The 13,738-nt window shown below is 33.9% G+C and overlaps 1 protein-coding gene across 2 annotated transcripts in view; it reads right to left on the reverse strand.

The window, feature by feature from the left end:
* The window catches only part of ANGPTL5 (angiopoietin like 5), a 107,665-nt gene that overhangs the window by 60,182 nt on the left and 33,745 nt on the right, over window positions 1–13,738 (reverse strand). Inside the window, exon 8 of one of the 2 annotated variants that reach the window (XM_051986859.1) lies at window positions 12,268–13,638. The exons of the other annotated variant lie outside the window; for it this stretch is intronic. Coding sequence (XP_051842819.1) covers window positions 13,319–13,638 — 320 coding nt within the window. The 3' untranslated portion in view covers window positions 12,268–13,318. Of the gene's footprint in view, window positions 1–12,267; window positions 13,639–13,738 lie in introns of those variants that run through there. 2 annotated transcript variants of the gene reach the window in all.

Genomic DNA, 13,738 nt, shown 5'->3' on the forward strand with positions numbered 1-13,738 from the left:
GCAGATTGGGGGAAATAAAAATCAGAAACAAAACACTTTTGAGAATGGACAGGGTGAAAGTAGAGAGAAAATAGAATAAACAAGAGTGGAGGGGTATAGGATGGAGGGAGATGTATAATAATCATAACTGTAAAAAAATAACACATTTCTCAAATATATAGACAATTGAGTCAAATTTATTGAAATAAGAGCCATTCCTCAATTAATAAATCATCAAAGGATATAAACAGGAGATTTTCAGAAAAAAAAATTAAATCTATTATCACAATAAATGCTCTAAAAATCTATTGATTAATGAATTTCAGATTAAAACAACTCTGAACTACCACCCCACAACTGGGAGATTGGCTAATATGACAGAAAAAGAAAAGGACAAATATTGGAGGGGATGTGGGAAAATTGAAATATTAATCCACTGTTGCTGAAGTAATGAACTGATTCAACTATTCTGGACAGCAATTTGGAATCACATGTTCAAAGGGCTATGAAATCATGCCTTTGACCAAACAATACTACTACATTTTTCCCTGACCAGAGCTTTAGAATTTGAGAAAGGAAAGAGAATGAACATCTAAGGATGTCTGGAAGACTCACTTTCCTGAGTTCAAATATGACCTTTACACACCTGTTTGGCCCCAAGGCAAATAAATCACTTACCCATTTGCTTCAATCTTCTCATCTGTAAAATGATCTGGAGAAATAAATGGCAAAGCATTCTAATATCTTCCCAAGAAAATCCAAATGGGATCATAAAAAGTAAGACAGAACTGAAAAGATTGAATGACAAATATTATATATACTTTGAAAGAGTTCCTCCCCACCTAGTAAGTGCTTACCATGTACTAGATATTGTGCCAATAAAATAGCACACATATATACAAACAAATAACCCATCCAGAAAGAAAGTTCTTTTCCTAAAGGGGATTGCATTCTAACGGAGGGAAGAAAACACATAAAAGGAAACTGATAAAGGGAAGGGTGAAGACTAAGATATCTGAGTAGGTCCTGGTAGAGGAAGGCTATAGTACAGCCTAAAGAGAATGAGACTTGTTTAGAATGCTCTTGTCAAAGAAATATTTAAGGAGGAGCCATCCACTCTCTTTGAAAGATTCATTAGCGGCAATGGGTACTTCCACTGAATGAATTCCAAGGTGGAGTGAGACTTCAGAATGAAGCATATAGTACAGGAAGTCTAGAAGGTAGCCTAGCAAGGAATGAAAGATCTATGCAGTTCACCTAATATAAAATACCAACTCATCAGGAATCTGTAGTTTTATAAAGTTGCCAGAGACCACTGAAATTATGTGTCCATCCATCTCAGAGTTATTACCCTCTACCCACTGCCCCACACATGTCTTACTGAACTAAATGTTTTCTGAAATTCCTTCTGGCTTTGAGTTTATGACATAACATATTATGATTAATACACTTCTCAATAATTCTGAATTAGATTTTACAATTAAAGATACACATATGTATGATATTAAAATGGAAAATAAATCTTACATTGTTCAAACCATTATAATGTTGAGGTGGAAGACATCCCAACAATGTTAGGGTCCCGATATTGGTACTGCGAGTATAGCAAAAGGATTCACAAACTCAGTTTGTCTCCAAGTTAAAGGGCAAAGATTTATTGTACTGTAGCTGGGCTAAGTTCCAATAGAATTTAGCAAAGAACTGAGATTAAGATAAATTTATAGGAAAAAGAGAAAAGAGAAAAATGCTTCTAGTCACTGATTTGCTCATTTTAAGACAGATTTGAGGAGTGGTAAAGGTAGAATTGTACCCATTATGAAATTCTATTGCTTGGAGGTAGAATTGAGGCGTGGTCTTAAGAGGTGGGGTTGAGGAGTATTGAATTCTAGGGATTAATTTTAGCCCCCACTACTGAATTCCATGGCTTAGATTGTCTCAAAAACTTTGTTTATTACTGACTTGTTATCTGACAGGCAGCATTGTTTGTGGCACTTCCTAAGGCCAGATAGTCTTAGGATTATTGTTACATCCTCCCAAGGAGCTATACCACATCAATAAGAAACAAACTCAAATATTACTAGTGAGAAATTAAATGCTATTTCATTATCTAAATTTTCATTTTAAGTTTTCTTCTCCTTAAAGCCAGTTAGGCATCTGTAATATTTAAGATTATGTTGCCACCTACTGGTAAAGGCTTTAAAGACATTGCAATAGTGTTGAATTATTTTAGTTATGTCCAACACTTTGTGACCTTTTTTAGCATTTTCCTGGCAGAGATAATGGAGTGGTTTGCCATTTACTTCTCCAGTTCACTTTACAGAGATGAAGATTGAGGCAAACAGGTTAAGCGACTTTCCCAGGGTCACACAGCTAGTAAATATCTGAGGTTGAATTTAAACTCAGGTCTTCTTGATTGCAAGCATGCTGAATTAGTTCATTAATTTATAAATACAGTAATGTTAATGGCCTATTTTCTTCATTTTTCCAAATAAACTGACTGGCACATATTTTTTCAGGACATTAGGATGCCCTTAGAAAGTTCTCAAGTGCCAATGACATGGCAACAGTTGAAATGTTACCCATTTGTGGTATCATATTCCCTTACAACAGAAGGGTTTAACTAAGTTTTCCCAAATAACTATATTCTTTTTTAGCAAGGAAAGTAGGAGGTGATGCTGTGTACATCTCTTATTATTAAAGCATTGTTACTTTAGATATAAAAAAGCTCTTTCCAATTGAGAATTAAGAAAATAAGAAGGGCTGGAGCTTCTCTTACACATCCATCCTCTCCTGTTTATTCTCAATGCCTTTTTTATTACCATCCTGGACTATTTAAAATTTGTTTAAAACTTAATTTGTTCTGAACTTAAGAAATAAAACAATCATTTCCATAACATAGTAAAAGAGGGAAAAAACCACGTCTGGAAGTCAGACTCAGTTTCTCCCTATGGGGCCCTATGTTCCCTAAACCCCAGACTCCCAAAACTCTTCCCAGGGGACTCTGAATTCTGTAAAAGGGTATGATCTAACTCCACATGGCTTGAGTACAACAGTCCACATAAGGAAGAGTATAAAATTTAGGCACAGAGATAGAAGTCATTGCCACTTTGCTCCCAAAGGGCTGTGTTTCCGTCTCAGGTCTCATAGTGTATTTCAAAGACTTCAGGCAGTCATTGAGAATGGAGTTTTGAAGTTTTCTCCAAAAAATGTGACCTAAATTACTGTGTATTTAAATTTAAATGGTAAATGATAGAATTACTTTCAATTGATAGATTTGGGAATAAGATTTTAGAACTATATATGCATTAATATTGTAGTATTATTACTAGAAGTTTAAATCTATATTTGATTTGAAGTTAAAAAAATGATTATTAAAACAGAGTTGTCTGGTAACTTAACTAAAGAGGTCACATGTTTGTATCTCTTAATCAGATGAAATCTATTGCTTTCTAAATTGTATATTGGGTAATTAGTAAAAATTATGAGCTATGCTTTAAATTTTAGTCAGCTCTATTAGACATATGTATAAGTTTTATGAAATTTGGTTACAATTTATTTAGATTTTGTTTTTGTTTTTTTTGAAGAAGCACTTGGGGTTAGGTGACTTGCCCAGGGTCATACAACTAGGAAGTGTTGGGTATCTAAGCAGATTTGAACTCATGTCCTCCTGACTTCAGAACTGGTACTCTATCCACTGTACCACTTAGCTGCCCCTACTTAAATATTTTTAAAGTTGGTTTTAAAAACAAGGGACAAGAAAGATTGATTTGCAAAGGTGTTGGAATCTTGACAAACTGCCAACTAATTAGAGTTGATCTGATCTTACAAGAAGATGTTTTGGGCCAGAACCTGAAACAAGGTACTAAGTAGAACTAATTAGTACAGTGCTTGTATTTACACCTTTACTCATCAGAGTTCACAAGTATGCCAGATTCACAAAGTAAACCTTGTAACTTTGTTACAAAGAATTCACACCTCCCTTAAAGTTCTTAGGGCCAGAGAGCACTATGGGAGAAAACCCATAATCCCATTCTCTCAGAAAGGTCAGATATAAGACCAGTGAAGAGAGATCTATTCCAGAATATTTTCCACTTGGCTGGCTGGTGGCGGAAGAAGAGTTTTCAGAGGAAAAAGCTACGAAGGCTCTCTCAGAGGCAAGACAGATTCAACTTGGTACTGGCTCTGGAGGCTGAAGAAAGCAGAGGCAGAGGCTGAAGGACAAAACCTTTGGATTTGGAGACATTCGGAGGGAGCTCTTGGAACCAAGCAGAGAGATAGACCTCTAAGCTAACTGGGCTATATTAGACAAAATAAAAGATCTGAACTTTTATCACTTGGCTGCACTATTTTGAGCTGTGTTTTGAGAAGAACAAGAACTCCAACATTTGAACACCAACACAAAGGCAACTGACAGTTTGAATGGAACATCTGGTTAGAATCTCACAAGCTAAAGTATTGAATTTTAAAATAATTTTTTAAGTTGGTGTTTATTAAAATTGGAAACATGACTATAAATTACATGAGATTTTTTTATGATTTTTTAAATAATTTTTATGATATTTTATGATTTAGGATCTTTATCATTCATTTTTATGATAGGCTATGTTATGTCTATCTGGCTAACACTTATGAAAATTGTGAAATTGCTAATTAAGTTGTTTGGGGTTATTGTAATATTGAAACCTAAAATTGTTAAGGATTATTGATGTGTTCAGTTGTTGGAGAAAGAGCAGATGTAGGAGGGCACAGAGAGGAGCAGTATGTTTTGGCTGGCACCAAAATATGGGTTTCAGGACTCAAAAATGGAGGGATAAAATCGACATTCCAATAGAATAGAATAGATAGGATAGAACAGTAAATATGAAATAGAGTGGGAGAGTATAGAAAGATGTTTTGATAATTAATGATGGAAAGACAAAGTTGCTTTGTGGAACTTGCCATTTGCCAGGAGAAAAGAAACCTCCTATGAGGTTGGTGCTTGTGTTTAGCTAGCAGGCTAACTCCTGAAAGTTAGCTATGAGTTGGCTAGACATATGAAAAGATGCTTCAAATCATTAATCAGAGAAATGCAAATTAAGACAACTCTGAGATCCTACTACACACCAGTCAGATTGGCTAGAATGACAGGAAAAAAAAAATGGTGAATGTTGGAGGGGATGTGGGAAAACTGGGACACTGATACATTGTTGGTGGAATTGTAAGTACATCTAAACATTCTGGAGAACAATTTGGAGCTCTATGCATACCTTTGATCCAGCAGTGTTACTACTGGGCTTATATCCCAAAGAGATCTTTAAAAAGGGAAAGGGACCTGTATGTGCAAAAATGTTTGGGGCAGCCCTCTTTGTAGTGGCCAGAAACTGGAAAATTAATAGATGCCCATCAATTGGAGAATGGCTGAATAAGTTGTGGTATATGAATGTTATGGTATATTATTGTTCTGTAAGAAATGACCAACAGAATGATTTCAGAAAGGCCTAGAGAGACTTACAAGAACTGATGCTGAGTGAAATGAGCAGGACCAGGAGATCGTTCTATACTTCAACAACAATACTACATGATAATTAATTCTGATGGATGTGTCCATCTTCAGCAATGAGATGAACTAAATCAGTTCCATTTGTTCAGCAGAGAACCAGCTACACCCAGCAAAAGAACTCTGGTAAATGAATATGAATTACAAGATAGCATTTCCACTTCCTCTGTTTCTGTCCACTTGCATTTTTGATTTCCTTCTCAGGTTGTTTTTACCTTATGTCTTAGTCCAATCTTTCTTGTGTAGCAAAATAACTGTATGGATATGTAAACATATATTGTATTTAACATGTATTGGTCTACCTGCCATCTGGGGAGCGGGTGGGGGTAAAGGAGGGGAAAAGTTGGAACAGAAGGTTTTGCAAGGGTCGATGCTAAAAAATTACCCATGTATATATCTTTAAATAAAAAGCTATAATAATTTTTTTTAAAAAGAGAGTTGGCTAGAAGTGGGATTAGAAAGCATAGTGGAGTTAGGGGAGATACCACATGGCACAGGGGAAGGGGAAAGGGAAAAAATCTATTGGTTTGGGAAGATGAAAGCTTAGTCCACCCTTCCCCCACTGAATGAGACTGCTTCTTAGAAGTGAGAAAAGAAACCCACACACTGGAGTTCACTCCCCCCACCCAAACTTCTCCCGTCTCCATGCTGGTTAAATGAAATTGCTTTAACATTAATTGCTTCTATTATTTAAAGGAACATTTACATGGTTTTAATAACTGAAAGTTATTTTGTTTTATTTTTCATGTCTGTGGTTATTTTAAAGCAAAGTCATTTGTGATGATGTATCAAAGATTCTACCTCTTAGCAATGCAAGGAAAATCTAAGAGAAGTTTATTACATTTCTGGTTAACTACAAATTGTCTGAAAGTGCTTATTTCAAAACCCATTCAGCATATTATCTAATATTTATTAAATACATAATGGTTTCATTGTTTAATGAATATAATCTATAGCTTTCTTGCTCTACAAGCACATGAGATAGTTTAGGATTTAAAAAATGATAGGGAAACTTGCTATTGAGATGAAATCTCTTGGGATTGAGTTTTGAATTTGGAGACAATTATCTGATGAATTATTGTTAGTAACTCACCATTTAAGAACTGAAATGGCTAAAGTGGGATTAATACATGATAGGTTGTCAACTGTGCCCTCAGACTGAGGCTCTGAAGGATCAGTTTTGATGCTGTTATAATCATGCCCTTGCTTCCTATTATGGCAAATTTTTATAATTAAAGTGGTCAATAGAAAGCATAAGCAAAGATCAAGTATTTAATATTTTGCTGTTTCTGATCTGAAAACATGTATTCATTATATCTTATAATTAGGTAAATAAGTTTTTGGCCTGGTCATCAATCTGTTGCTAGATGTATGTGTCTGTATGAGATAAGGTCCTTTAAGGACCTACATAAGGTCCTTACATGTAAATGTAAAAACAATTGATACAAGTCTCTATAGGACCTGTTATTTTATTATTGAAACTGAAGCTGAAATATCTTTCTTATGGTTTAAAGAAGAGGATTTTAGTGGACTCAAGTTTTCTTAGAGGGATGTAACTTATGAAATTTTTTGTTACATCAATGTAATTGATTGATAATAATTTCCTACCAATGGGAAAATTTATAGAAATCTGAGTGATTTTTAAATACCTGCAGGCCATCTTCTAATCCCAGAGCCAAGCCAGTGGAATTTCTTAAGTCTACAGACTATAAAGCTCTTGTGAAATCTCTTTTCACTAGTCTCAGGAGTCTAAAAGTGCCACTGAATCTTCTCTTCTCCTGAAACTTGTTCAGAGTTTTAAGGATGGATAAATGAGATCTGTTAATGAAAGATTTTGTGAATACCTCTGTTATTCTGATGGGATTTTCCCCTTCTAAAAATTGTTTTTGGGATATAATATGGTCTCTAAAAAAAGATAAGATGCCTAACTATTTACAAAATCTTCAGGGAAGATATAAGCATATCTCCCAAGAATGAGGGTTCTGCTCTTTGTACTTGTTCTCTCTCTCTCTCTCTCTCTCTCTCTCTCTCTCTCTCTCTCTCTCTCTTTCTCTCTCGTTTTCTTAGATTTGTTTTCCCCTAGACTTTGAGCAATTTACTGTCAAATGGCCAGCACTAGATAGTTTGTATTGACCAGCTTCAGGGTCAATACTGACTCAACCCACTGGATCTTCAATCAGCTCAAACCCCTTCAAACAGGATCCTCTAGGATGATCCAGTTTAATGTCCATTCTGGGCAGGAAGTAGTTTCAGAAGATGAGATTATTACTCCATTCCCCAAAAGATTTTGGGCCCCATTTGTTTGGGAAGAACCTGGATCTGGCTGGTGAATGGACTCCGAATTACCCAGTGTCTGAATGGGTTCCCTGTAAAGAGTCCAGCAATCCTGTGAAGGGCAAAGGTTATGTTGATTTACTTAAATCATATTTGGGGCTTAAGATGGGGCATCAGGTTAATATTACTGGAAAAGAATATTGCATAAACAATTTCGTTTGATGCATACCAAATTATAGCAGAGACTTAACTAGCCTTGACAAGTAGGTACAATAGTGTACTAATAGACAAAGAGGTATTTATGGAATTATCTGTCCAATTTTAAATGTTTGGTTTGCTACAAGGGCTAGACATTTAGAAAATGCAGATCAAAGAGTAGGTTATATATGTAACAGTTATAGATCTCTTAGGAATATTTGGAATCAAGTTAAGGACTTAAGCAATGCCCAAGTAGAATTGGTAAAGTAAATTAATAAGAATCTGATCAAAAAGCATTTCCTATGTCTGTGCTACAGGTTGCCCCATGTCTAGATAATACCATTCTCTTTGAGTATGGAAAAACACAAGAATGAATCCCTCTTGTTCCCAAAATAACATTCCTAGGGAGAACTGCAATGTTTTATACTAGTCGCTTACTTTGGAGATCAATCAGCTTGCCTCCCATGGCAGGATGAAAGATTCCAAAATCTAGGGATTGTAGTGGAGTGTACCCGAGTGTAACAGAGGGTAGCTCTGGCAATTTCGCAAATGAGTATACTGCAATCAAACCTCAGATGGTATTGTGGAGGCAGCCTTCTAAAACTTGCTTTGTCCAGGAACTGAATAGGCACCTGTGCACCGATCCAACAAGCTGTTCCTTTTATCTTGGCATTTGATGAAGTAAGAAAGACTAAATCAGGAAGAATTAAGTCAAGGATAGAAACTGATGAATTAAAATGCTAGAAATCTAGTTCTGGATTTGAATCATTCCTACTCCGGTGAATAAATATTAGTGGTTGAGTTACACCAGAGAAGCACTGAAGGGGGAATAATAGAATAGTTAGGTGCCATTAACAGAAATGGCATAGGAAAAATAGAATGACTCTAAAAAGGTTATTGGCAGAAAGAGAAACAAGTATTAAAGTTGGAAGTAGTGTCATTCCTAGTAAAGTCCTATCAGAAGAATTAGCCGAGAATTCAGGGATTAATTATCCATCCTGTGTAAGGAGATCTGTGCAGGATTTAATAGACTTTTATGAAGTGGGATGTAAAAAAAATTAGCCAAATGTGAGAGGTTAGAAAAGGATGTAGAAACCAAATTTCTAAAAGAAAAAAGTGGAATTGTGAGGAATGGATGAGCATTTGTTTTTCACAGGTATGAAAAATTAAATTAGAGAAATGAAATTTAAATTAGAAAACTGAAACTCACAAGAACAACAAGGAATAATCAAGGGTGAAGTTTATTTTTTTCCCAAAAGAAAGATTGGCTATGTAATGAGAGGTAGAGATTCATGGTCTGTAACTTCTGTAAAATCCAGTTAATGGGGAATCAGATATGAGAACCCATAAATCAAGAAGATAGGGGAAGTCCTGAAGGTGAAATAGATATAGAAGTTGAAAATTTGTATCAGGATAGGTGTGAGGAGTCAAATGGACACACAAAAAAGGAGGGATTAAGTGGGATTCAAAGGACGTGAGGCCTGCTTGAAAAACTGACACCTGCCAAACTTTTGGGGCTACCCTTCTTGTTTGTACCCTTGCTTAATCTCACACAAACCACTTTGTAATCTATAGTCACCCTGTTCTTGTACCCTAAGGGTGGAGTACAGATTGTGTGCCTTGATACTACATCAGGGACAGTTGGGGCCCAAGATGTGATATAAAGTTGTTTTAGGGTATAAAACAAACCTACTCTGTTACCTGTCCTTTGCCTCCCTTCACTAGAATATTCCTTTCTTGCAGGAATTGAATAAACTGGTTTCTGCTCTGACTCAGAAACATCTATTTGAATTGTTTGAAGTTAGTGGTCGCTGTCCCACACAGATACAATTGAAATGCAACTGAACCATTAAAAAAAAAAACCTATCAACATGCAACAAAGAAGACAGATAGACATATTTCTAGCCCATTTTTTTTTTTTTGAGAAGAGGAGAGTAGCTAGCCTTTGGCCCCAACCTCCTGCCTCCCCTCCAGGCAGGAATCACTCTTCCCTGTACAAGAGTGGATATCTTAAAACTCTAAAGATATCTATTCTTACCTGCCTTCAAGCCACATCTAGACAAAACCATGTGGACACATATATTATATGCAAAATGAAAATGTATCAGGGAGTTTTTAAGTTGAGATTTATGATTTGGGTAAGGGTTGTACTAGATGACTTCTGAAATCTCTTCCAATTCTAAAATTATATTATTCCACAGTTTTATAATAATTTAAATAAATAAAGATATAAGTGTCTAAATTTCAATATAAAATTTTTAAAGAAGACTCTCTCTCTCTATATATATATATATACACATATATATACACATATATATATGTATCGTCAGTCCTAAAAAATTAAAAACATATTATCAGTGCCATGCAATTTAACACAGGAAGCTGTAGAGAGTGGGGAGATATATCAGTAATACTTTATACATCATATTAATTCTTGACACTAGGAATAAAATTTTTATATTTGAAAAACATTCAGAAGGTGTTACTTTTACCATGTAAGGCTCAGTTCAAAAACTACAACAATAATTTACATTAAATGGAGGTCTATATTACACTATTTTATGTAAATTTTCTCATTTGCTTAAAATAGATTTAGAAGATAATAACAAAAAGTTTTGACTATATGATGATTTCACTCTTTTTATATTTTACTTATAACCCATATGGGTTTGTTTTTCTTAGAATCTAATTCCTATAAAATTTGTTGAAAGACACTCTTTGATGGTAGTCTATCAAATTCTTCTGCATTTTTTTCTGTTCTTATTCAGGTATTTGGAACATTATAAACTTGTTTCAATAGCCTTGGACGACAAAAACATGTCTACAAAATTAAAAACTCCATAATTGATATTTAAATAAAATATTTTCTAAAGACCCAATGTTGACAAATCAGATGTTTTAAATATGTCTCAATTCACAAAAAAGAAATTAAAAAGTTAGTATAATACCATTCAATTCTGAAGACTAACTTACTGAAATATGAAGTAACTCAGGCCTCAGTAGAAAATGAAATGCTATCAAGTTGTCCTTCCAGATGTTTAAAACATTAAATTCTACCACGCCATATAAACTAGTTTAATTCTTGAGTTCACATTAGTGTATGGAAAAACTATTTTTACTTCATTAGAATTGCTTTGCTGAAAACAAGAAAAGTCAAACCAGAATTCATCAAATCATGAATTTTCCTATGTAGATTGTTTTCTAAAACTTATTTTCTAATTCCCTTTGTTGATGAAAATTGAAAGCACATGTTGCATGAACCATTTTATAACTTAAATGATATTATTCTTAGATGTTTCTGTTATCCCTCTACCTATGTTTCTATATTTTCTTCACTTTCCTTCATTGAACTTTTAATAACTCTTAGTATACAAATAAAAGCATCTTTTCATTCCTGTATTGGTTTTCCTCATGGTTGTCATGTACATTCATTCCATCTGTATCACCCATCTAATTCCTCTACTCATTATCAGTATCTATATCTGATTCTCTGAGTGTGAATATCTCAACCTTGCTACTACCTGTATTTCACATCTCATTCCCATCCCTCAGTTATTTCTTCTCACCTCCTTTCATCAAGGCAAGGATATTTATCTTTTACTTATTGTTGCTGTGCTCTATAGAATTCCCACTCTAGCATAAGCAAACTCTTTATTTTTAAACCCATTCCTCACCTCTTCCATTACCCTGAAAAATTTAAAATTAGTTCTTTTTGAACATGCTATTTCCACCTCTGTCCTCTCTCATGAGAAATGAAGATTTTCTATCCATTCACCCTCTTTCCTGAGATCTTGACCTTTATTACATGAAGTCTTAACTCAATGGCAAAGGTGAGAGAATGGATGTTTGCTAGCTCTATTGCCACTTCTTTACCACTAAACTATGTTTTTATTTTCACTTCCCTTGGAACACATATCATCTATTTATACTAGCCTCTTAAAAACTTGAAGTGCTATGTTTTCATATAGCCAATTTGGATTAAAATGTGGAATGAACTTAATGAAAACAAAAATAAAATTATTGGAAAAATAGCTTCAATAGTTGTAAAAGATGGAAATTACTAAAAGCAACTTTTATAACACCTTCTTTTATTAATAATAAGGAATCTATTACTACATCAATATATGAAATGGATGCAAAAATGGGCCAATATTAGATACCAAGTCAAATAATGTTCAAATACATGCTTTAAGTTATTAATTTGCACAAAAAGTTGCTCCTCAATAATCCTCCAATGGAAGTTTCCTGTATGTTTAATAATTCGTAGAAAACGATACCCATAAAGATAAGCATGATAGTTTTATTATGTTATTTCACTATGGCTGTTTCCAGTGCCAAAGAAAATACTTCCTAGAAATTGCAATTTTACATAATCATAATATCTGACTACATATGTATAATTTCGATAATTTTTAACTATGTGGAAAGTAGGGAAATTAATTTGGATAGTAAAAGTGAATTGAAAAGTATTTTTAAAAGAAATACAACTTAATTATTTCCAACTATTCAAAGTAGGTTAGCAAGATTCAACCTATCACCTTTTAAAACATAGTCCTTCAGAATAAACAACATAGAATTCTAATTAATGTATAGTTTTTATGTAAATTGACCCCTATAAAGTCCTTGAGGATGCTTGAAAAGTTTTCTTACAAGTATTTTACAGTTTATTTATTCAACAGATATTCCTATGATATATGTGTATATATAACTATATATCAGACACTAAGAAAAAGGAAACATAATTCTTGCCATCAAGACATTTTCTCCTTCAATGTTATTTTGAAGATACATTCTATTATGAAAATAGTCTTATTTGTTATACAATAAGAAGAATCAATGAGAAAACCCAGAAATTAAAAGATCCAATAAGCTGGACAGAAGCTAAACAGCTTTTTTTAAAGGAGCTAATTGTATATTGTTAATGTTTCTACTATATGTCACTTATCATTTTAGGCTAAACTTTTACTTCTTAAAAACTGAGGCCTAGAATGGACTCCATAATAAGCAGATTCCAAATATAACATAAATGAAATTTTGGATTTAGAGTTAGGAGATTTCAAATTCATGTTTCCACTATAACACTTAACCAGTTAAGTGGCATTGGAGAAGTCATTAATCTCTCTGACCTCATTTCCTTACCCATAAAATGCATATAATAATACTTACACAATATACCTCCCAGGGTTATTGTGAGGAAAAGTGCTTTTTAAACCATAAAGTACTTTATAAATGTAAGCTCTTTTTTTTTTTTTTTGATAAAAGAAATACAGACATTTGAAAAGAATAGTATTATATTATGTGCAAAATAATATATTATTGTTTTATGGTTAATTATTTGAAAAGTGGATTGTAAATTCTTCGTATTTTCATTGAAACAGATTTGAGTCTGATCCGTGAATTGTTTTTAACCCATGTACCCCAGTGAATTCCAGATGTGAGCAACTTTCCGGGATACTGATGAACACCATTAAGATTTGCTAAGCCACACTGACTAAACCACCAACCCGTCTTATTATTAAAGTGACTACAACTCTTGACTGATTGACTACCAATCATGCATGTTGGGCGGCATCCATCATTATCAACATCATAAGTGCTGAAAGCCACTGCATTTTGATTATCTTCCTTTCTGAAACCACGGAATGCATCACCTGGATAAAACAGACTGACAATGACTAAACATGAAAACATTTCTCATAAATATAATTGAATATTTTCAACCTACTCTGCCATTGACATTTCATAAATACT

This window comes from Antechinus flavipes, chromosome 3 (assembly GCF_016432865.1).
Source record: "Antechinus flavipes isolate AdamAnt ecotype Samford, QLD, Australia chromosome 3, AdamAnt_v2, whole genome shotgun sequence".
Taxonomy (NCBI): domain Eukaryota; kingdom Metazoa; phylum Chordata; class Mammalia; order Dasyuromorphia; family Dasyuridae; genus Antechinus; species Antechinus flavipes.